The sequence below is a fragment of the Fonsecaea multimorphosa genome, assembly GCF_000836435.1.
Source record: "Fonsecaea multimorphosa CBS 102226 unplaced genomic scaffold supercont1.51, whole genome shotgun sequence".
Classification (NCBI taxonomy): domain Eukaryota; kingdom Fungi; phylum Ascomycota; class Eurotiomycetes; order Chaetothyriales; family Herpotrichiellaceae; genus Fonsecaea; species Fonsecaea multimorphosa.
The window spans coordinates 69,054-92,903 of NW_015971685.1; the positions used below are offsets into that span (position 1 = coordinate 69,054).

The following is a 23,850-nucleotide window of genomic DNA, read 5'->3' on the forward strand; positions in this document are numbered from 1 at the left end:
GTCTTCGGTGTTGCCGAAAATTCTCGAGGTGGCGGGAGTGTTTCTGATTCAAAACATAACCACCACCCAACCAATGAACAACGCAGGATATTACACAACCAGATTCCTGCACTGCAGACGCAAAGAGATTGAGTGATTTATTTCCTATCAAATTACGTTTCTTCAATTTTCCTTACAGTTCCTCTGCCTCCTGCGATGTCCGCGGGATTGCTGCATGGAAAACCAAAACCCGCGCGGATGGGCGTTGCAACTGATTTTCGCATGTGGTGACGTTCCGCCAATCAGAGGCGCCCATGTGCGGACTTGAGCCACGGGCACAACAAACTTTGGCCAAAAATTGCGTGTTGCGGAATTGCAATGTCAGTCCTCAACATTCTGCCGCAATGGCTTCACAGTCTCCTAAGTACTACCAGCAACTATACGAGGTACAATCCCGACTATCGCGAGTCGGTCTGCGCACTTGATCTGAGTCCTGATGCGGCGCAATCGCTCCTTGGGCGTGCGGAGGGAGGCTGTCATCATTGCCTGGGGGGTTCGACAGTCCTAACTCCAAAATCCACACTTGAGCAGGTCTCGCAACATGGTCCAGACGCTGGTCCTCTCGCCAGTATTACTCCTTCGCCAGCGATTGTGCCGCCGCGGCAGGGAAACCGAGGCCCGTAGGCTGATCGTTGACAGCGGGCGAGGGCGGTTGGCTTCGTGCCTCTGCCACAACGACAGCAATGTCTCCTGGGGGCCCAGGAAGACCCGGTATCCCCGGTGGCGGACATGTCTGGCACTTTAGATCAGGATCTTGTGGGTGCTGGACGACGCTCTCTCGTTGAGGCACTGCACCAGGAACTCAACCTCGAGCAGCTCCTCTTCCAAGAGTCTCATCGCGCTCATGTGCTGGTGCCGGCGATTGAACATGACGACCAGGTTGCCGCAGCGGGCGGGATCTCGACTTCGGTCCGTTGGGTGACTTTTGTCTTGGCCATGGGCCTTGGCATGTGTTAGGCATGCCTGGAAGGTAGAGTTAGGTAAGAGCTTTGAGTAAGTTTAGTTAAAGGTCTAGTCAAAGGGACCCCCCAGATCTAATGCCGAGGGAAAAGGCACCCACCGGACCGAAAGACGAGATTCCTCCCCGCGGTCGGCCCGCCGTGTGCTCATCGGCCCTGTCCCTCATCAAGGCAGGGTTAGAGAGGGCCGGTGCAGGCGGAATGTGTGTGTCCGCCGTCGTCACGCCTGCCGTCGTCGATTTTGTGCCGGTGGCAGTGAGGTGCTGTGGAGCTCCTGCCCTCCCACTAGACTGTTGTACGAGCATGTTGACAGCGCCTAACGCAACCAATGACCGAAGACTGGCACCCCTGCTGGCACTAACTTGGTCTCCTGCAACTCTAGCACTCATCGAGAGAGTCAAAGACGTCATTGACTTTTCCTTCTGTTTTTTTCTCGCTATCCTGTTTCCGGGCAATGCCTCTCCCCCTCACCTGGACGACTGTGCATATGCAAGCCACAGGAGACGATCACTTGGTCACGGAGTGCACGGGGTCAAACCACAGGCGGAGAATGGAGCGGGAAAGCGGTGATGCAGTGATGTCTGGGCCAGTTCACAATCCTGCCGTGTGGCTCGGTTTGAGGGGTGACCGTGCACCGAGTGGGTGCGCTGAGGAGTATCGCCAGGCCAGGCCAGTTTGGACACGGAGGGTGAACAACTTGACCCCCCTGTCAAAGACAGACTGTGCACGGAGGGTGAGTCACTCAACCCCTGTCGAAGCCAGACTGAGCATGAAGGGTGATCAACTCATCCCTGTCGTTGCTGGCCAGAGTGGGTGCAGAGAGTGAACAACGCACCCCCTGTCGAGGCCAGACTGGGAACGGAGAATGAACAACTCCCCCCCTGTCGAAGCCAGAGTGAGTGCGGAGGGTGACAAATTCATCCCTGTCGAAGTTAGGGAGACTGAGCATGGAGGGTGAACAACTCATCCCCCTGTCGAAGCCAGACTGAGCACGGAGGGTGAACAACTCATCCCTGTTGCAAACCAGACTGAGCACTGAGAGCGAAGTCTACGAGTTTCAAACCGCCCAAATTCCGGAGGCTTGATGCTACTGCACGAGCTACGCCTCACTCAGAAGGTCCCCCGCACATCTCTATCAGAAGTCAGAAGGTTTGCAAGCTCCACCCAGAGAATCTCCCAGCTCACACTCCGCAGATCCCCCCCTTCCTCCGCAGCGTCCCCGTATCTTTGGACGATTTCCCCGCCGGGAAGCTTAAAGCTCGAAAAGCATGTCTCGACCACCACCATCAACCAACCACCGCAGCCAGTCGGTTTCCCTGTGTAACCGGACATGCTGTGTGACCGGACATGCTGTGTAACCAGACATAGTGTCATGCTGTGTAACCCGACATGCTGTGTGACAGGAGAAAGGCGGAATTCAGGTCTAAACGTGCATAAACTGCGTGAATACGAGCAGTCGTCCAATCTGAGACCTCTTGTGGAGCCTTATCTACGCGAACACGAGCAGATGTGCATTGCGAGACCTCCTGTTGTTTGCAATGGCACTTTTGGAAGAAGCAAGTTCTGCACTGCCCCTTTTGGGAACAGTGGAGTACGTGCGAGAAGGTGGATACCAAAAACACTCTGTCAAACACAGTGGAAATGCAATGACCAGATCAAGGCATTGAAGCATCCAATTGAGACAGACAGTGGAGGAACAACGCACAGACGTCAGATGCAGAGAACACCCAGCCAAACGATGGTCGAGAAACCCGACGGACCAGACTCGTCACACAGAAGAGCACCAAGAACTTTTGTCCGGGAGCTGAGCTGGCTGCGCCTTGCCAAAGTGCCGTACATGATACGAGGGAGTTTTGGATGCAACTCGAGGAGCTAGGCTTCGAGGAACCCCACGGACCAGAGCTGGGCTGGCTGAGTCTTGCCAAAGTGCCGTACATGATACGAGGGACTTTTGGCTGCAGCTCACGGAGCTAGAGTTCGAGACCACCCAGGCGACGCATTGGCGTACCATGGCCCAGATATTGAGGTGCAGGCAAGGCGTAGCCCAGCCCCATGTTGATCAATGCCCAGCAAACAGACACTGTCGGAGGGCACGAAGGTGCTCCAGGTTTACGACCCATCCTTCGGTCACCCTGCACCTCGACCCTTGTGTCACACAGAAGAGCACCAAGAACTTGTCGAGGGGCATCCCGCACCCCAATCTTTGTCACAGAAGAGTCCTGCTTGTCGAGGGGCATCCCCGTGCCCCAATCTCTGTCACAGAGAAGAGTCCTGAGAACTTGTCGAGGGGCGTCCCCGCACCTCACTCTTCGTCACAGAGAAGAGCACTAAGGACCTTATCACACAGAAGGGCATCCCCCGCATCCCAATCTTCGTCACAGTGAAGGGCACCAAGGACCTTATCACACAGAGGGGTATCCCCGCACCTCACTCTTTGTCACAGAGAAGAGCCTGAGAACTTGTCGAGGGACTTCCCCCCGCACCCTAATCTTTGTTACAGAGAAGAGCACCAAGAACTTGTCTTGGAAGGGGCTTCCTAGCGCCCAAACCTTGCCACAGAGAAGAGCACGAAGGCCCTTGTCACATAGAAGTGCACCAAGAACTTGTCTCAGGGGGCCCGGCACCCCAATCTTTGTCATAGAGAAGAGCACTGAGAACTTGTCTCGGGGGTATCCCGCACCCTAATCTTCGTCACAGAGAAGAGCACTAAGGACTCTATTACATAGAAGAACATCAAGGACTTGTCGGGGGATCATCCCGCAATCTTCGTCACAGAGAAGAGTACCGAGTACTAAGGACCTTATCACACAGAAGAACATCAAGGACTTGTCGGGGGATCATCCCGCCAATCTTCGTCGCAGAGAAGAGTACTAAGGACCTTATCACACGGAAGAACATCAAGGACCTGTCGGGGGATCATCCCGCCAATCTTCGTCATAGAGAAGAGCAAGAGCACTAAGGAGCTTGTCACACAGAAGAGCACCAAGGACTCGTCGGGGGAGCATTCTACTCCTCGACCATTGTCACACAGAAGAGTAGAGCACTGAGAACTTGTCGCGGAGGTATCCCGCCAATCAACTGTGGCATATAGAAGAGTATCAAGGACTTCGGGGGAGTGTCCTGCACCTCAGAGGCTTGTCACACAGGGAGTATCAAGGACTTGTCGGGGGAGCGTCTGGCACCTCGACCATTGTCACATAGAACAGAAGCGCACTAAGAAGTTGTCGGGGGAGCATCCTACACGTCAATCCTTATCACACAGAGGAGTATTAAGGACTTGTCGGGGGAGTATCCTACACCTCGACCGTGCTCACACAGAACCGAAGAGCACTGGAACTTATCGCGGAGGTATCCCGCCAATCAAATCGTCACACCTAGAAGAGCATCAAGGGATTTGTCGGGGGAGCATCCTACACCTCAACCCTTATCACACAGAGTATCAAGGACTTGTCGGGGGAGTATCCTACAACTCGACTATTGTCACACAGAACAGTAGAGCACTGGAGCTTATCACGGAGGTATCCCGCCAATCAAATCGTGACACATAGAAGAGCATCAAGAGACTTGTCGGGGGAGCATCCTACACCTCAAGCCCTTATCACAAAGAAGAGCATCCAGAACTTGTATCCCGCCAATCAAACCTTACCATACGGAAGTGTATCAAGGACATGTCGGGGGAGACTCCTACGGGATACCTCAACCCTTATCACAGAGAAGAGTATCAAGAACTTATCGGGGAGGTATACCGCCAATCAAATCGTGACACATAGAAGAGCTAAGAACTTTGTCGGAGGAGCATTCCGCACCTCTAACCGTGACACAACGGGGAACATCGGACAATTGGGTATCACAAGCCAGAGCAAAGGACAGGGCAAAGGACAGGGCAAAGGACAGGGCAAAGGACATGGCAAAGGACAGGGCAAAGGACAGGGCAAAGGACAGGGCAAAGGACAAATCAAATCGAATTCAGTGTCACAAAAGAGAACAAAGGACGGTTGAGAATCACCAGCCAGAACAAAGGACCAATCGAATCGAACCAAGTGTCACAAGAGAGAACAAAGGACAGAACAACGGACAAATCAAATCGGATTCAGTATCACAAGAGAGAACAAAGGACAGTTGAGTATCACAGGACAGCACAACGGACACCCTCAGTGTCACAAGGAAGAACAAAGGACAGAACAACGGACAATTGACAGCGCAAAGGACAGCACAACGGACCAATTGAATGGATGTTCTTCGACACGAGGGAGCACAACGGACAGTTGAGTATCACAAGACGGAACAAAGGACAGAGCAACGGACAGTTGAGTGTCACAGGAGAGAACAAAGGACAATTGATAGCACAAAGGACAATTGATAGCGCAAAGGACAGCACATCGGACGAATTGAGTTTGGATGAAACGTCACGAGGGAGAACAACGGACAGCTGGGTATCACAGGACGGAACAAAGGACAGAACAACGGACAGTGACAGCGCAAAGGACAGAACAACGGACAGAACAAAGGACAGTTGACAGCGCAAAGGACAGCACAACGGACGAATTGAATTCGAATTCAACGTCACGAGGGAGCACAACGGACAGTTAGGTATCACAGAACAGAACAACGGACAGTTGAGTATCACAGGACGGAACAACGGACAGTTGACAGCGCAAAGGACAGAACAACGGACAACTCGGTGTCACAAGGAAGAACAACGGACAGCACAATGGATAGCATAACGGACAGCACAAAGGATAGCACAACGGACAGTCGACATGGCAATAATGGAAGAACAATGAACAGTTGACCGCACCAAGAATCGTGTCATCCTCCCCCGTTGGACCCCAGTATGGTTTGCAGGTCCAACGCCAGACACCATCGAGGGATGGTTTAACCACCCAATACCGACCGTGGTGTTTCCACATACACACATATGCGAAATCGGTGTCCTATTTGGCCCAGCAAAAAATTGGGTTTGGATTGATGTGATAGTGTCTGTCGCCCCCAGCATACCGACATCAAACTCAGAATGTGAGGTTGGTCGATACAGGGATATTGTTCCCAGTCCTTCGTCCTGCGGCCTTGAGTGTTTCTCGGTGTCTGTTTCAACTCTAACTTGGACTCTAGCACTAACCGCCTCGCATTTGTTTTCGAGATGTGAAGAGAGTGAAAAGCCGACCTTGACTCTGTGGGAGTGTCTCCCTTCCTCTCGATCGTGCTCATAAGATCTAGCATAGCACAACATTGCTCTCGTGTACTTTCCTCGCACTGCTCTATGTTGGTTTGCTCAGCGGTTTGTCTCCTGGTGATAGATGCCTGGAGCCTTAACAAGGCATTTACCAACGAAACAGACAGAAGCCTCCAAAACGACACCTGTGCACTCACTCCTGCCCGCCCATAGATTATGCAGTGGATATTATGTATACACCAAGGCTGCTCTTTCGATTTGGACCTGAGGTCATAGACTCGATTTTCAGTCCGCGAAAAGCTCGTTTCGTCCAACTACATCAGGCTACGAGACACGAAGATCCAAACGGCACATGACATGCGTAGGTTCCCCCGAAACAAGAGGACTTTCCCCAAATCAGATCAAATGGTGAGAGCGTGTGCAGCAAAAAAGGCAAATCGCTCATTATCCATTTTTCGCATTACAGTGTCCAGGAATCGAGTACCTTCTTCGACTGCTTCCATCGCACTCGAAAAATGATAGCATCGTCATGGGAATTGGATCGTGCCGAGAAAAAAATTAGCTCTGAGACGTGGGTACATTGGTTCCTATCTCCAGCAGTCAGTAAGGGTACAACAAGATTCGCGATGGCGGAAAGCCACCCACCGGCTTTCACACAATTCGAGAAGAACTATGCGCATTGTTGCGTGAAAAAGCTGCTATGCTCTGCCACAGGACAGACGGCAGAACTGTGGCAAATGTTTCAAACTGGCTTTCAAGCAGGCCGGCCAGAGAGATTCAGTGTAATCGTCCAGATTTCTTACAAGCCAGTGGCCATACATGGTAGTGATGTCTTGACTTTATTGTCCCATCCGAAGACTCTGGCCGATGTATTGAAAACTCGACCAACGTCAATTCCGAGACCCAATGGCGCTACGAAGAGATCCATGTGTTACCTTCATTGTCGTTGTCAGAGATGCACGGGCTTCTAACTGAATCCAGACCCCTATTTGAAAAGCTTTGCGTCTCATCTTGGCTGCATCAGGAGCTACACCCAGGCGTACAGTTCTTTTTTTTGACAACTAGGCGATGGCCGAGCAACAGAGGTGAGTAGTGAGAGTGGTTGCTCTGTGGGAAAGACTGTTCTCTGATTGCGGTTTTTAGGACGTCGATTTCCTTGTGACGGGCGACGGGGTTCCCAAATATGTCAAACAGACGCTGCTTGACTTAGCGAATAGTCCATTTGAGCAGTGCGCCCAGAAGTTATTCCATCGGCATCCAAACGGAAAGGAGATCCAAATAGACATGGTCCCCGAGTTTTCAGGTATTCCCCCCTTCAACTGACACAAATGGATCTTGTACTGACTGCAATTCAATGTAGTGCCGCCACTTGCCCCCCTGGTGTTGTCACCGTTGCCTCGGCATGCCCTATCAAACTCCCATACGCCAGCGCCCTCGACATTCTCGTTCTCAAAATAGAATTCATGTGGTCTTCGTGGTGACAAGGGCAAAAGGGCTTCGCGACGCTCTGGATGCGAAACAACTTCTGAACGCACTTCCAGCGGGGAGGACCTGTAGCCCTGGATGCAAATCAAAAGGATCTGGTAAAGGAGGGACTTCCATCAGTCATGGAAGAAACCGCATCTGTGGTGGAATTGTGGCAGAAACACCTGGAATTTGAATGAAATAAGTCAATTGGCAACAAGGATCGAGATTGTTATGCTGCGGAAATTAACCCGAAAAGGTGGGTTGGATTTTATCCACCTGGAAGCGGCAATTTGTTTTGGAAGTCTTAATTAGGATAGAGATGCAGGCTTGGAATAGATTCCTGTTTACTGCAGAGCAGTGGAAACCCTCTGTTATCCCGATCAGTGCTGTTGCCTTTGTTTGCTGCTCTCGATACTTCTCATTGCTTTGAGACGCCACCGCTAATTGAATCGGCACCGCTTGCGAATTGTCTGCGAGACATTCTGCGGGTTCCTCAAAAAAGAGCGTCTAAGCCGTTCACAAATGTCGGCTGACGTGTAGCCCGGTGTCTTTGCGAAATATAGTTCACATTCCAGTGAAGTTGTCAAATGTTGGAGCCATCTTTAGGAATGAGGCCATCGGTATGCGTGAAGTTGTTCGAGTATATAATACCAACTTACACTAGATGGCAACGCTTAATCTGTATGCTTCGGTGAAACGTGGCGATAGACAAACAGACTTCAGTCTGCTCACTTGCTCGTTTGGACTCTGATTGCACCATGGCACGATTCCAAATCATGTCCGATTTGCATTTGGAAGCACCATCTACATATGATGTCTTCTCCATCACCCCAAAATCTTCCTGTCTAGCCCTCCTTGGCGATGTTGGAAACATCAAAGACAAAGGATTCTTTCAATTCCTCGAAGCGCAGCTCAAACGGTTTGAGCACGTTTTCTTCCTGCTCGGCAACCACGAACCGTATCACTCCACCTGGGCAAAAGTCAAGGCGCAGCTCCAGGACTTCTCGAACAAGATCGATCAACGTCGCTCAGCCAAGAAGGGGGACGATGGCCGACTGGGCAAGCTGATCTTCCTCGACCAGACCCGGTACGACCTGTCCTCCGAGATCACGATCCTGGGCTGCACGCTGTACTCGCAGGTGCTCTCGTCGCAACACGACCGCGTGAGCTTCGGCCTCAACGACTTCTACCACATCGAGGACTGGACCGTGGAGCAGCACTGTGCTGCGCACCAGGCGGACCTGGAGTGGCTCAATGCCCAGGTGGCCGAGATCTCGGCGCGCGAACCGAATCGCAAGATCGTCGTCTTCACCCACCACAGCCCGAGCACCGCCGAGGGCACCTCTGACGCGGCGCACAAGTCCAGCCCCATCTCTTCCGGCTTCTCCACCGACCTGTCCAAGGAGGAATGCTGGGTCAACCAGAGTGTGAAGCTCTGGGCGTTTGGCCACACGCACTTCAACTGCGACTTCGAGGACCCGGAGACCAAGAAGAGACTGGTCAGCAACCAGCGCGGCTACTACTTTGCCCAAGCAACCGCGTTCGATCCGGACCGGGTCTATGAGGTGAAACAGGGTGCAACTGAAGCATGGATTCCCTACATCGCATTGCCCTGGCCTTGATCTTCCTCCGAAGGGGAAGTAATAGGGTATACTCCTCTATCAACCGCCCATCTCTACCGGGCATGGCGGCATTGTACGAGGTCGACGGACAAGGAGACAACGTAGCATTGACGGAGGAGGAGAAAAAGGGAAAAGAAGAATCGAGGTGCTGATCTTGAGAATTCATAAGCAATGAGACGATTCGGTCGTTTTTGTCGAGGAAAAATTCCGAAATCTAGCTTTGAGCGCCGTGGTCGACTAATTAATAGTGTTTGACGAGGCCAATCGGAGAACAGAAGCCGACGATCCTAACATGAGAACCTTTCGCACCTTTTGACGTCTTGGTGGTTTCGCATATAAGCCGTCGAGTTTTGTGCCGCAGCTCTTTTTTCGTCGGTGTAGCGTAACATTATTCGCCCAGAGAAGCTCTAATAGTATTATGCTAAATCCACTTCCCAAGGCATCTTTCACGCCATCAACTTGCATTTCGGTCTTTCGACCTGGATCGAATCAGGGTCGTAGACCGCGCTAGAGCCCTTGGAAGATGGTGCCTGGTGGCATTCAGAATGGTGAGGCTGGGGGTTTGCCCCGATCCTGTCGTCGAGATCGACCACCCAGTTAGCAACGGCGATCACGAAGAGCGACACCCACTCTTCGAACCTGGCGAGCCTGGGATTGTTTACTTTTTCATGCCTCGAAAGGTGAATTCTTTGGCCAGATGTGAAAGTGGTGAGTTGGTGGGACGAGACTTGCAGTGCCGTGTAATGTCCCATCTGTGAATAAGTGTCCACAACTCCATGGCATTGGTTCCAGTTGATGAAACTAGGTCACGCGCCATGCTACGGCACTCACAGCTCACGAGACACCCTGTCTTTACATATCCCTTTCGCTGGAGTACCCCTTTCTCACACGCCACGTAGATCCCTCAGGACAGATCCATCACCAAAAGCGTCCCCAAATGCGCCCGTGAACGAGCTTGTCCACCCTTGACCTTGAGGCATCCCCAAGGCTGGAATTCAAAGTTGAGTCTTTTCATGGGCCGAGGCGTAGGGGATTACACTTGATTTGACGGATCAAGTCTTCAGGGGATTAAGATTGTTTCGCCACCTGATACGTGCAAGTAAGCATCCGAGTATAGTATCATCTTCCCAGGACTGTTTTTTTTTCTCCCGCTATATGAAGGTACCAAGTCTCCAACTGTAACCATTTCGTGTAATTCATATCCAGATCATGGGCTCTCTTCTCACGTGTTAACAAGACGTCTTCTTTCAACATCCAACGTTCGGATGTGGTATCACCTTTGCGGATCCCTCCGATACCATCTTGGCCAGTTCCTGATTTCCGCACTTCCTTGCTTTCTCCAGCGGCGATATATCTCCTCGCGTCCCAGTCCAAATCTCTGCCGACTCTCCAGGTCCTTCTCGACAATGGCTGGGATATCAATATGCCTGAGAGCTACGCCGATCCACCATCTCTGGGGTGCGCACTTCAAGACCTGAGAGGGTGGGCGGTGTTTTAGAAGGCGAGCGAGTTCATCAGCTCGACCTTCTGCGGCGGCGGCGGCGGCGCCGTTTCGTAAATGGGCATCAGACATGATTTGTTGCTGTTACGGTCTTCTTGATGGACATGTCGTTGCGACGAAGGTAGAGATGCGCCAGACTGCGGACGTCGAGAATCCGAGGTCCCCCACACCGAGAAGCCCGCACTTACTTCTTTCTCACTGCCGCTTCCGGCCGCTGGTACATAGCCATCATGCCATGTATTGATGCATATACGCCCAAGTGATGGATTGTCGTCATGTCCAAGAGCATTCACCGTGAAGGGGAGATCGGTAAGGTAGTTGCACCGGGTGTGCCTCGTACCCCGAAGCGGCGATATCGCAACGCTGCTTTTGAAAAGTCTCACACGTCTATTGGACGAACCTGGCCAATCATCATCGGGATCAGGGACCTCGGCTGGGCTGAGCAGAGTGGCACGTGAGTTTGTGGCACGTGAGTGCGTGTCGGCGCCTCGTTAGCAAGATTGGGACGCGGTGAACTGCTCTCTTCGATCTGGGTGCTCCCTGTCGCTGTCTAACAGATCGGGCAGAGGGCCAGCGGACGACATGCCTTTATAGCAGCAGTCTTTTTACATAATATTACTTCCTTGTCAACTTCGTTCTTGATCACCCATCCGTTTTGCAGTCTCGCTCGTCCATGGATCTTCTCTGCACCAGCAGACGTCTCTTTGCACTGCTTAAATGGGCCATCTCAAACTGCATCACCACAGCTGCTCAATATGGATGATCACGTCAATCAGCGGTTACAGTCGTCTGACTGCGCTCGCGCTTACCCTGTTACCGCGATCGGAATTTTCCCTGCTCGATCGATTTTCCTGAATCAGGCCTCTTTTCTTAATGGAGTACCTCATATTTGGCAAAGCTGGAACTGTGTATGGCATTGCTGGAAATGGAGTCGTCAAATAATACCATGAAGAGCACCGAGGCGAGGTCGAATGTCGAGCGTACGAGTGCCTCTGCGGACATCCAAATATTGCCAAGTTTGACGGGACCAGGGCAGACGGCTCTGTAGTCTTGGGGCGAGGTCAGGTTCTTCGATCGCTCCTTGGAAAAGAAAATCATACAGAGATACCGGCTTTACACGAAGCTTCGCTGGTTAAAACAAGCGGCCGAGGGATTACAAGATATACACATCACCATTCAATCGTCCACGCTGATCTTCCCTGCAACAACATGATCTGGCACGGGATGGTTGTGTAAAAACCATCGGCTTCGAAGGGTGCAGTATTGATGGTCAAGAGGCGGATTCATGTTATGAGTGGTTAGCTACCGATCTTCAATGGGGGCTGGAGCAGACAAAATGATATCTCCTATATGGTTGCGCAGTCTACGAAATCATGACCGGCAAACCTCCACACTCTGACCTCGAAAAGGCGGAGTATCGGTATCGACAAGTCGAGCGACGATATCAACAGGGCCATTTCCCGCACCTGGAAGGTGTACCTTTGGGGACAATCATAAAGAGCTGCTGGCTTGCACATTTCAGTTCCATGGACGATCTTCTTCGGGAAATTGAAGCGAAGGCCAATATTTCGTGTGGAACTATCTTCAGATGGATCACGAGAGATATATGTCAAGTGCTGCGGCATTGGTGTCTCTCGCTGCGGTGACACCTACGCCCTTCGACGGACGACACGGCAAGTCCAAAGCCCAATAACCATCTCAGGTGGTGAGGGGGCTGGACTTCCTCGGGATCTTGCTTCGGACGATGAATTTTACTGTCAACAAACAAGCACGCTGAACCTGTCTTGGAGAACTTCATGGAGGCGGCCTTACAAGTCGACGAGGTGCCCAGACACCACGCCTCCAATAACGAACATCCCGTTCAAACTAACAGTATTCTACACGCCGGTTTCAAGTCACTCGCCAAATTGCTTTGTGGTACAGAATCTGCCTCGTTTTCCTCGCTCATTGGGGAGAAACGAGCGCAGACGTCGTTTGAGCAAAAGCCAGGACCCTCGAATAGCGTATCCCCAAGTCTCGCCAAATAGGATTGATTCAATTGATGCCACGACTTTGCTCCGCCATCTCAACCGCGCAGGAGATAGCGGTGTGGTGCAGTACACTTGCCCTCGCAGTCTTGTCTGGCCCCAAGGCAGCAGTGGCCACGTCGCCCTCTTGCCTAGTGCTTGCAACGACGGAAGCGCTGCCCCGTGCTCGCTTTCCTGACCAAGCCTTGTCTCACATGCGGGAGAAGCAACGCATCACGTTCCAGACTGACATGACAAAGATCTGCGACGCACGTCGGCACTGAGACGGCTGATACTTGGTCCTAATCAGAGTCGCACCAGCCCCCTCGGTGGTTGGAGGCCAGTGCCAACGGAACGCGATCGAGTGTTCGGGACTCACCACGCCTCCATAAAGGGGCGCAGCTAGTGCCTAGAACGAATTCTCCGTGAGGGCTTGCGGAATGCCTCGTAAAGATCTCGGCTGCAATTCACGAGAATCACGTTATTGATGTCGAGTCAAGCCACGTTACATCTGACCTCGTTCTATGTCGTTTGTTATCGACCGATTCCGAAGCCAGAGGCACTCGAGAGCGAGAATTCCAAGACGGGCTCGAGAAGAGGGTCAAAGGGCACGGTGCGAGGCAGGCAAGGGGGTTCCGGATGGAAAGAGGGCCCCGTCGCTGGGGGCGTGGAAGAAAAGGGCGGGCGCCCACGATAGTGCCTTGCGGACCGAAGGGGAAGGCCTGTTTTCCACATACTGTGGTCCACAGTGTGTTATTCCAGGTGATCAAACAAAAATTCCCCTTCAAGGACAAATCATGCTGTGCCAGCATACCAGCTCTTGGAATTCTTCCTCTGTGCTGCCCCCATGACTCGCCGCAGCTAGGTACATTCCCCGACTCGATGTTTTGCCTATTGGGGAGTTTTGGGGGGTGTTTGCCTCCACCCACAAGAGTTGTTTGCTTTACCTGTAGGCTGTCTTTTGGGCATGCATGTTTGCTTCACCTGCAGCTTGCTTGATTGCCTGCCTGCCTGCCTGCCTGCGCTGCAGTTTGCTTGTTTGCCTTGAGCTGAGTAGTGTGGGCTTGTGTTTGCTCGCCCCCGTGCCCATGCCCATGTATTCTGCTTGCGCGTCTTTGCCCAAGATGGCTGTTGTTTGCCCTGTTGTTTGCCCTGTTGTTTGCCCTGTTGTTTGCCCTGTTGTTTGCTCTGTTGTTTGCCCTCTTGTTTGCCCTGTTGTTTACTTCGCAATTTGCTATGTAGCTTGCTTGATTACTTGATTGCTTGATTGCTTGATTGCTTGATTGCTTGATTACTTAATTGCTTGATTGCTTGATTACTTAATTGCTTGATTGCTTGATTACTTGATTGCTTGATTGCTTGATTGCTTTCCCTAGTCCCTAGATTCTGCTTGTTCCGTGGTTAATATGCTAGTTGTTTGCTCTTGGAGTTGTTTGCTCTTGGAGTTGTTTGCTCTTGGAGTTGTTTGCTCCTGAAGTTGTTTGCTCTGCAGTTTGTTTGCCTTCCAGCCTGATTGTCAATTGTTTGCTCCGCAATATGTTTGCTCCCAGCCAGGCTGTCAATTGTTTGCTTTGTAGATTGTTTGGCCTCCTAGCCTGACTATCAATTATTTGCCATGCAATCTGTTTGCCCCCAGCCATATTGTCAATTGTTTGCTTTGCAATTGTTTGCTTTGGGTCTCGGTGGAGATAATATTAGGTATTCAGGCATGGCCACAGAAGGTCTAGACCAGCGAATGGGGTCAACCAATTACTCGACCTCACTACCGTTTCCTCAGCAAACACCTGGACCCCAAGCACCCGCACCTTTTCCTGCCTCAGCCTCATCCATGGCTTTCACGACACGATCGACCAGCACCTGTGCAGGAGGGGGACCACCAGTAGCGGGGTCCCTTTTGGTATCTGCTCGAGGTCTGCCTGAGGAAAATGCACCATCAACAAACAACAGCGACCGGGATTTTGGATTCTTTTACTGATCACGTTGGAGCCATAGCCAGATGATGGCACGACCTTGAAGCCGCGTAGAAGAGCCGGCAGCTCAGAAGTCGCCGCATCGGTAGACGTGTGCCCTGACACGATTATTCTTCGATGATGTTCGAAATGTAGAGATTGACCGTGATAGAAAAGTGGTATACTTGTTGATACATGCGTCCTCGAGCGAGCTAATATAGCCCTACGACTCACATTAGTTTCCTCCTCTTCGCTGCCAATGCTGGTAAAGGACGGTGTCAAAAGATTGACCTTTTTGGGTCAAAACTATGGCCAGGTGAAGCGAAAGTTCCTGCAAACTCCATTGAAGCGGCTTCATATCTCTCCGCCTCATGCATTTGTCCCAATTGTTTAGGGACAATCTTGGTTATGGTGAAAAGAATAGAGATGCCACTCCGGGCACAAGGAAACTCTTCAAGTTACTGAGTACCTTGCTGACACATTTTGCGTGCTGATATCGTTGCATTTCCTGTGAAATTCACTACGTTATCTTTTTCAATGTAGGAAAAGGATGTGCCTTTCTGTCATAGACGGTCAATTCAAGCAAGCAGTCCACCGACAAGCGAGTGTCCTAGAATCTCATCCCGTTTCCCACTTGTTATACCTATCGTAAACAGCAGTCATCTTGAGCAAAAGACCGAATCCCTTCAATTTGACACATATTTGCCGCTCACCAACGGAAATCATGGTAAAACAACCGCCTGCCTTCAATCCCATACAACGTGGAATCGAACACGGGCATTGATTCTTGACAAAGGACCGTTCCTCCCATTTCATGTACACATTGCACCTGTACAGCAGTCATTCCCTGACAAAAAGCCCCTTGAAGACCCCTTCCGCAATCCACCGGAAATCGAAGATTTGAAAGAGGGACAGATAGGAAAATGCACAAGCGAGGTGCTGTCAGATTATCCGGATATGTATTTCGATGAGTGTAAGTGTTGGCGGGCATAAGTGTGTAAGTGTGAGTGAGTATGCGTGTGCGTGGGGATGGATACGCCAGGGGTAGCAAATTCAGCAGAGGAAGACGGATGGCAAACCCAGCCTATGGAAGAATGTACCCCGTGAAGAATGGAAGGAGCATCGCCGCTGGCCCGTCTTGTCTCGGCGAAGGAATCGCTAGTCACGCTTTGAGTCAATGATAGCATTGTCAGTCACAAGGCTGAAACTTACCATCAACCACGCCACATACAATTCATTACCTCCATCCACGCGTACATGGTGGAGGCTCGTCTGCGAGCCGGTCATCCTCGGGATCACCATGTTGCCACTTGGATCGGTCGGAGCAGTCGTGGTCACAATCGTGGCCGGAAAGCTGCATATGCTCGTCACACGGGCCAGCTAGGGCCCAGAGCCGGATCCCAATCAAAGGCATGTCACTCGGAGCGCAAGGGATGACCTTGCAACAAGGTCCTCCTAATGGGTCTTGGTCGCACTCGGGCCATACTAATAAGCACCATAAGGTCTTCTCTTCGTCTTCTGGCTGGTCTAATCTGACGCGGTGTCTGTGACAGTCCTTGTGTTGTTGTAATATGTGTACATTCCCCTTAGGGCAGTGGAAAGTCTCCTGGACCGGCTTAGCAAACTTGCCAAACCTCCTCAACCGGCGCGGCTTGGGCAACTTGGCCTTGGGCAGCAAAGAGTACTTTCCCCGCACACACTCTTCGTCATCAATAGGCCTGCCGCGGCAGTCTGGATAGTGCCAAAACGTCCACATCTTTCTCCGGTTTGGGTTGAGCGAAGTCTCCCAAAACCTCATGGTCATACGCTCATGGGGATTCAGAGAGCATGTCAAGAGCTGGAAAGCCTCCTCTGGCAAATCCTTGTCAGAAATCAGCCAGTCGATAAGTTGGCGGAGCTGCGCCAGGTATTTGGTTCCGTGAGGGAGAGGGTCGTCTTCCTTCAAGAACTCACGGGCAGCATCCAGGTAGGCCTGACGGCGCTGTGGGTCAATCTCATCTGGTGCACGGCGCTTTTCGCCACGTCGAGCCCGGACCGTGGTGGTGAGTTGACGGGTCTCCTGCAGGTCAGACTCGGAAGGACCAGACTCAGGAGAAGCGGACTCGAGGCTGATGGCTTGAGAAGAAGCAGACCCGAGGCTAATGACTTCAGGAGAAGCAGACCCGAGGCTGATGATTTCAGGAGAAGCCACTTGGTCAGTAGCATGCTCGAGGCTGATGGCTTGAGAAGAAGTAGACCCGAGGCTCATGGCTTGAGAAGAAGCGGACTCGAGGCTGATGATCTCAGGAGAAGCCACTTGGTCAGTAGCAGGCTCGAGAGGCTCGAGAAAACCGTCGAGAGAGAGGTTCGTCAAAGAGGGAATCGGTGGAAAAGGAGGGCCTTGGCGCATAATGAGGCTTGGCTCAATGGTATCGCAAGGGGGTGCCTCAGCCATCTGGTATTCGGAAGAGCTCTGAGCTCCTGGAAACCCCAGAGGACCCGGAGTATCCTCGAGAACCATTATGGGCGTTCACGGCAGCCAAAGGGATAAAGGTGGTGGAGTGAGAAGCTGAGGGAGGGGCACAGAGAAAAGGACGGACGATGGAGAAAGAACTTGAAGGAGAGAGCTGACGGCGGTGAATGGCAAAAGAGATGGAGGGGCAAGAGACTGGAAAGAGCAGATACAAGAAGGAAGGAGGGCGAGGGCGAGAAGGGAGGGATATGGCCCAAAGATGATATTCATCTGCTCGGTACTTCGTATCGCTTTGGAATGAGGAAGCATCATAGATGGACCTGGGGAAGTTCTCAGCTCCCTATTGCCCATGCCGCACGGTGGAAGAAGTGGACCTTCTTGATCGAGGCAGGAAGCTAGAAACCATCCGCGGAAGTCTGGATTGGCGTCGTCTATCGACTGAACCGTCTTGACTCTTGACATGATTTGCTGAGTCTTTGATCTAAAGCCACCAACGCAATTGTGACAGCTTTGGCTTGCTTTGGCTTGCTTTGACGGAAAGAATTGGCCCGGCTAAGTGAGGGGGTTGTGCATATAGGGGGTTTGCACGGGCCACAAGCTGGATCGATTGGGTCAAAGCTGGCAGCAAAATGGCGGGCGCGCGGCTGCAAGGAGCTTCTGAGAGGCTGGAAGAGAGGAGGGGAAGTGACGGAGCGACGGATACGAGGTAGAGCCCTTCGTTTTCTGCTTGCCACCCCGTGGATTAGGAGGTAAGGGGTGGGCGAGACGGGCTGAATGGGCTGAATGGGCTGTTCTGGCCCAAGAACTCCATGGGAAAAGTTGGATGCAGAGAGGTTTGAAGGTTACGGTCGAGGAGAACAGATGGTTGACTGCTGTTTGACGATCGGAATACCCGTCATATGTCCATGGCAGCCAGCTCTCTTGAGGCGCCTAGCATGCCAATAGCCTTTAACTAAAAGCCGGATAAGAATGTCCCTGGGGAATCCCACAGCTCCCCACACTACCTAGGTACCTGGCGCCCCCGCTGCTCTCCTGGCGAGCTGGCTACAATAGGCATGCCTAACTTACCCGGGCACCAATAACCTTTAACTAAAAGTCGATCAAGAATGTGCCTGGCGATTCCCCACGATCTAGTAAGGCATGAAATGACTGCCATTCAGTTGTCCACGGAAAGCCAACTCCAAGGCGTCCAGTGCACCTTGCATCATGAGTATTCCTTCATGTACGAGGTATGTGTTCCTAATACGTCTGAGGCTTCAGTACAATCGAGCATCACTCCGCTGCGTCGCCGCCCCTGCTACGAGGTACATTATGCACAGACGCGCGTTCTTGGACCCTCCCGTGGCTATGGGGAACTACCCTTACCGAACTCTCTCTTGCTTGAACCATAAGCCCAAGACGACATTGGCGCCCGCATCGGCACCAAAACAAACTCAATTTTCCTGCAATTTTCTCAGGCTCTGTATACCATCCCTATGATTGATTCTCTGGATTTTCCCACCATTTGCAGCGGAAGTCGCACTGTAATGTAGAGCAGATTAACCCCTCCAGAATTTGAGGTGGCATGCTGAATCATCATGTCACGTGCTGCGGCCAATGCGCTGACTCCCCAAACGTACTAGCGGCAGGGCGCAGCCGGTCTACCGAATGGAAGCAGCCTGAACAACATCTGAACTCCGTCAGCAGCCGCATCTCTTTGCTTTCTGCTTCAAAGTCTTGTGCCTTTGCTCCCTGAAGGGATGTCGCAGGTCGTTTGAGCTTCCTGTTGTCTTGCTCTCTTCATCCTTCACTCACGTCCCTCCAGATCAGTCAGACTGGCGTACTTTGTGCCTCCATATTTCGACACGGCGGGGAGAAGACGCTCAGGCGCCGGCGCGGTTTACGACGGCTTTGGCAGGACTCAAGTCATCGACGACCACTCTGCCAACATGGCTTATCCCTCCCACGCAACCGGCACAGGTCGTAACATCGACATGGCTAAGACCGAGTCGGATCTGGCCATCAACATCCGCAAAGCTACCAGCATTGAGGAGACTGCGCCTAAAAGAAAACATGTCCGCTCATGTATTGTTTACACCTGGGACCACCGTTCCTCCTTGTCCTTCTGGGCTGGGATGAAGGTGCAGTATGTCTTTGAATTCGCCTTTCCAGCTTGTCGTCGGATGCTAACCGTGAGGCAGGCCCGTCATGGCCGACGAGGTCCAAACCTTCAAAGCCTTGATCACCATCCACAAAGTCCTTCAAGAGGGTCACCCAGTGACGGTCAAAGAGGCGCAGCAGAACATCAATTGGATCGAAAGTCTTGCTAGAGGCGTGACCGGAGAAGGACTGCGAGGATACGGCCCCCTCATCCGAGAATACGTCTTCTTCCTCCTTGCCAAACTAGGCTTCCACCGCAACCACCCCGAGTTTAATGGGCTGTTTGAATATGAAGAATACATCAGCCTGAAGTCGATTAACGATCCCAACGAAGGCTACGAGACCATTTCCGACCTGATGACCCTGCAAGATCAGATTGACACTTTTCAGAAGCTGATCTTCTCGCACTTCCGCGGAGGCTCCAACAACGAGTGCCGCATTGCAGCCTTGGTTCCCTTGGTCCAGGAAAGCTACGGGATCTACAAGTTCATCACCAGCATGCTTCGAGCCATGCACACTACCACGGGTGATGACGACGCTCTGGAACCACTCCGCACTCGATATGACGGCCAACACTACCGCCTCGTCAAGTTCTACTACGAATGTTCCAACCTGCGATACCTCACGTCTCTCATTACCGTTCCGAAACTTCCTCAAGACCCTCCCAATCTCCTTGCCGACGACGACGAAAGGCCTGCGCTCCCAAAGCGGCCCGCCAAAGAAATCGAGAAACCTCCCACCCCAGTTGCGAAGAACGGTACACCCGACACGCAGAAGGACATTGAGGACTTTTGGACAAGAGAAGCTCAGCGACAACAAGAAGAGTACGAGGCGGAACAACGACGTCTGCAGCAACAATGGGAAGAGCAACAGAGGCAACAAATGCTGGCACAGCAAGAGGCGCAGCGTCAGTTTGAAGAACAACAGAGACTGCAGGCGGAGCAACAACGTCTGGCCCAAGAACAACTTCTTCGAGACCAGTACGCTGCCCAAACGCAAGGTCGCTTGGCTGAGCTGGAGCGAGAGAACCTCAACGCCCGTGCACAGTATGAGCGGGATCAGTTGATGCTTCAGCAATACGACCAGCGCATGAAGGCCCTCGAGGAGCAGCTACAGCAACTCAACGCCAACTTCCAAATGCAATCTCAATCCAAGGATGACCAGATTGCTGCGTTGCAGGAACAAGTCAACACGTGGCGATCCAAGTACGAGGCATTGGCCAAGCTGTACTCGCAACTCCGGCAAGAGCACCTTGATCTTCTGCAGACCACCAAATCCCTCAAGCTGAAAGCGGCGTCAGCCCAGGAAGCTATCGACCGCCGAGAACGCCTTGAGCGCGAAATGAAGACGAAGAACCTAGAGCTCGCCGACATGATTCGGGAACGCGATCGCGCTTTGCACGAAAAGGACCGAGCACAAGGTTCCAACCGGGAAGAAGTTGAGAAGTTGAAACGTGAATTGAGACTTGCACTGGAGCGAGCTGAGGATGCTGAGAGGTCCAAGGGATCTGAACTGTCATCGATGCTGGCCAAGTACAATCGTGAGATGGCCGATTTGGAGGACGCAGTCCGGAGCAAGACCAGACAACTTGAGGATATCCGCTCCAAGCAAGGCGAACGGAACTACGACCACGAAGCCGCCCTCCGCGAGAAGGATGATGAGATTGAGATCTACAAATCGGGGATGGAACAGGCCCTGGAGGAACTTGAAGAACTAAAGTTGGGTCACGGCGAGTCCGATGGGGCGCTCGACGGTGCCATTGACGAGGTGATCAAGACCACAGTCGACAAGATCAACGACATTATCGACTCCGTCCTTCAGAGCGGCGTGCAACGAGTGGATGACGCTATGTACGAACTCGACTCTCCCATGCAAGCCGGCAACCAGAACGCTACTGCTCCCTACGTCTTATCCCAGATCGAAAAGGCCTCGGCAAGTGCGACCGAGTTCTCCACCGCGTTCAATAACTTTGTCGCGGATGGTCCCAACAGTCCACATGCCGACATTATCAAAACCGTCTCCGTCTTTGCAGCGTCCATCGCCGATGTCTTGTCAAATACAAAGGGTCTGACTCGCTTCGCGACCGAAGAAAAGAGAGCCGACCAGTTGGTGGATGCCGCTCGACAGTCTGCCATGTCAACCGTCCAATTTTTCCGCAACCTACAGTCTTTCCGCCTCGAAGGGCTGGAAACCGTGCAGAAAACCGACGTGGTCATCAACAGCAACCACGATGTGCTCATGAAACTGCAAAAGCTGTCTAAACTCGCCGATGCCTTTGCACCCCGCGGAAGCAAGCTCACGACCACCGGCGACTTGGGTGACCTGGTGGACTCGGAGTTGACCAAGGCCGCCAACGCGATCGATGCCGCTGCGCAACGTCTTGCCAAGCTGAAGAACAAGCCTCGTGAGGGTTATTCCACGTATGAGTTGAAGATCAACGACTCAATCCTGGAGGCTGCGCTCGCCGTCACCAATGCCATTGCGCAATTGATCAAAGCGGCCACTGAATCGCAGAATGAAATAGTCCGCGAGGGACGAGGGTCTTCGTCCCGGACGGCATTCTACAAGAAAAACAACCGTTGGACCGAGGGGCTCATTTCCGCCGCAAAGGCCGTTGCCACATCGACCAACACCCTCATTGAGACTGCTGACGGTGTCATTTCCGGCCGCAACTCGCCAGAGCAGTTGATTGTGGCGTCGAACGACGTCGCCGCCTCGACGGCACAACTTGTTGCTGCCTCTCGGGTTAAGGCGAGCTTCATGTCTAAGACACAGGACCGCTTGGAGCAGGCCAGCAGGGCCGTGGGTGCGGCGTGTCGTGGATTGGTCAGGCAGGTGCAGGATATCATCAAGCAGAAGGCGAGGGATGAAGGCGAATCCATGGACTACTCCCGATTGAGTGGACATGAATTCAAGGTCAGGGAAATGGAGCAGCAGGTAAGTGTTTTGTCTCTTTTTCTCGTCGCCGTGGCTCCCAGGGACCGATGTGCTGACTGGTGATTGTGTTGCAGGTCGAGATCCTCCAGCTGCGGAATGCTCTCGATGCAGCGCAGGGGAGGTTGGCGGAAATGCGGAAGCTCTCTTACCGCGAAGACTGATGACCACCTCCTTCCTCCCCCTCGGTCTCTCCACTGTTTCCGGGAAGAAGTAAGATGGCAGCCATGGCTAGGGATGGTTGTATGGCGGTGGGATCACAGAGACAATGCATGTGTGCAAAGAGAAGGACAAGAATGCGTGAAGCAGTATTGGAAAATAGCGATACCGAGCACAAATACGAGCAACAGCCTGTTCGGCGCCCTTGTTGGATGCATAGTCAATATATATATATATATTCCTAAGTAATGCCCGCCTGTTCTCGCCGAACAATGGACGACCGTCCACCTTTCACTCACGCACTGCCAGGGGCCTTCCAGATGACTCCGGGAGAGCCCGTTCTCAGTGGCTGAGCACAAATTCGCCGTCGCCGACGGTTCTGGAGGGAGACGACTCGCTGGCTGCTCAGAACCACGCTCCGACTCCTGGGACTTTGTGCAAGACCGAAGAGGCGATCCGATTGATGCCCTGACAAGATAGGCAGTTGATCGCTGTTCGGCGGCCCTCCCTTCGCACATATATGGCTGTGGTTTGACCCGTTGCTCGAACCAGCAGCCCTGCGAGTAGTTGCCGTCCGCGTAGTTCCCCTGCGAGTAGTTGTCCTCCGAGTAGTTGGCCTCCGAATAGTTTTCTCCGTGTAGTCTCCCTCCGTGTATTTTCCCTACGGGTAGTTGCCCTGAGGGAAGTTGGCCTGCGAGTCGCTGGCCTGCGAGTAGTTCCCCTGCGAGTAGTTCCCCTGCGAGTAATTACCCTGCGAGTAATTACCCTGCGGGTAGCTGGCCTGTGGATAGCTACCCACACAGTTCCTTCAAGCCTCTCGTATGAGGCCTTTTATAAATTACGCGTTGATCGCGTCCGTATGTCCCCTCTGTTCAGGGCGTATCGTTCTTCTGCGCAGGTGTAGCGCTTGTCGAACGCGTCCGTATCCTCCCTCTGTTGAGGACCTGTCGTTCCTCAGCGCAATCTGTAGCGCTTGTCGAACGGACAGGGTGACTAATCCCGTCCGTCCGTATCTTCCCTGTATTCAGGAGGTATCGTTCTTCCGCGCACTTGTAGCGCTTGTCGAACGTGTCCATCCGTATCCTCCCTCTTTTTAGGACGTGCCGTTCGTCCGCGCAATCTGTAGCGCTTGTCGAACGGCGAGGAAGTCACCCTCTCCGTTCGCGCTTCGACAAAAGGTCCAGCACTAGCTGGCATTCCCAGATCACTCTAGGAGAGCCCGTCCTTACCCTGTTCCTTCAAGCCTCTATTGCGATGTCCTAGCACGGCTTGAGGCCCTTTTATAGGTTGCGTGTTAATCGCGTCCCTATGTTCCCTCTGTTTGGGATGTGTCGTTCACCCGCGCAAGTGTAGCGCCTGTCGAACGGCTGGAGAGGCCAAACCCCCCGTGTAGCGCTTGATCGAACGGTGAGAGAGGCCACCCCCACCGTAGCGCTTGTCGAACGGTGGT

The 23,850-nt window shown here is 52.6% G+C and overlaps 4 protein-coding genes across 4 annotated transcripts; 2 read left to right on the forward strand and 2 right to left on the reverse strand.

Moving 5' to 3' along the window:
• Positions 1-780: 780 nt before the first annotated feature.
• Positions 781-1,303, reverse strand: Z520_12264 (uncharacterized protein; the record flags this gene model as incomplete). The annotated part of the gene is made up of 2 exons (XM_016782750.1): positions 781-1,002; positions 1,100-1,303. The coding sequence occupies 2 exons, from the start codon at positions 1,301-1,303 to the stop codon at positions 781-783; spliced, it is 426 nt and encodes a 141-aa protein (XP_016626171.1).
• A 7,093-nt stretch (positions 1,304-8,396) lies between these two features.
• Z520_12265 (uncharacterized protein) lies at positions 8,397-9,260 on the forward strand (the record flags this gene model as incomplete). The annotated part of the gene is made up of 1 exon (XM_016782751.1): positions 8,397-9,260. The coding sequence occupies one exon, from the start codon at positions 8,397-8,399 to the stop codon at positions 9,258-9,260; it is 864 nt and encodes a 287-aa protein (XP_016626172.1).
• A 6,540-nt stretch (positions 9,261-15,800) lies between these two features.
• Z520_12266 (uncharacterized protein) lies at positions 15,801-17,216 on the reverse strand (the record flags this gene model as incomplete). Its single annotated transcript, XM_016782752.1, has 2 exons — positions 15,801-15,874; positions 15,974-17,216. The coding sequence occupies 2 exons, from the start codon at positions 17,214-17,216 to the stop codon at positions 15,801-15,803; spliced, it is 1,317 nt and encodes a 438-aa protein (XP_016626173.1).
• A 1,880-nt stretch (positions 17,217-19,096) lies between these two features.
• On the forward strand, positions 19,097-22,405 carry Z520_12267 (uncharacterized protein; the record flags this gene model as incomplete). Its single annotated transcript, XM_016782753.1, has 3 exons — positions 19,097-19,293; positions 19,349-22,244; positions 22,319-22,405. The coding sequence occupies 3 exons, from the start codon at positions 19,097-19,099 to the stop codon at positions 22,403-22,405; spliced, it is 3,180 nt and encodes a 1,059-aa protein (XP_016626174.1).
• Between the last annotated feature and the right edge of the window lie 1,445 nt (positions 22,406-23,850).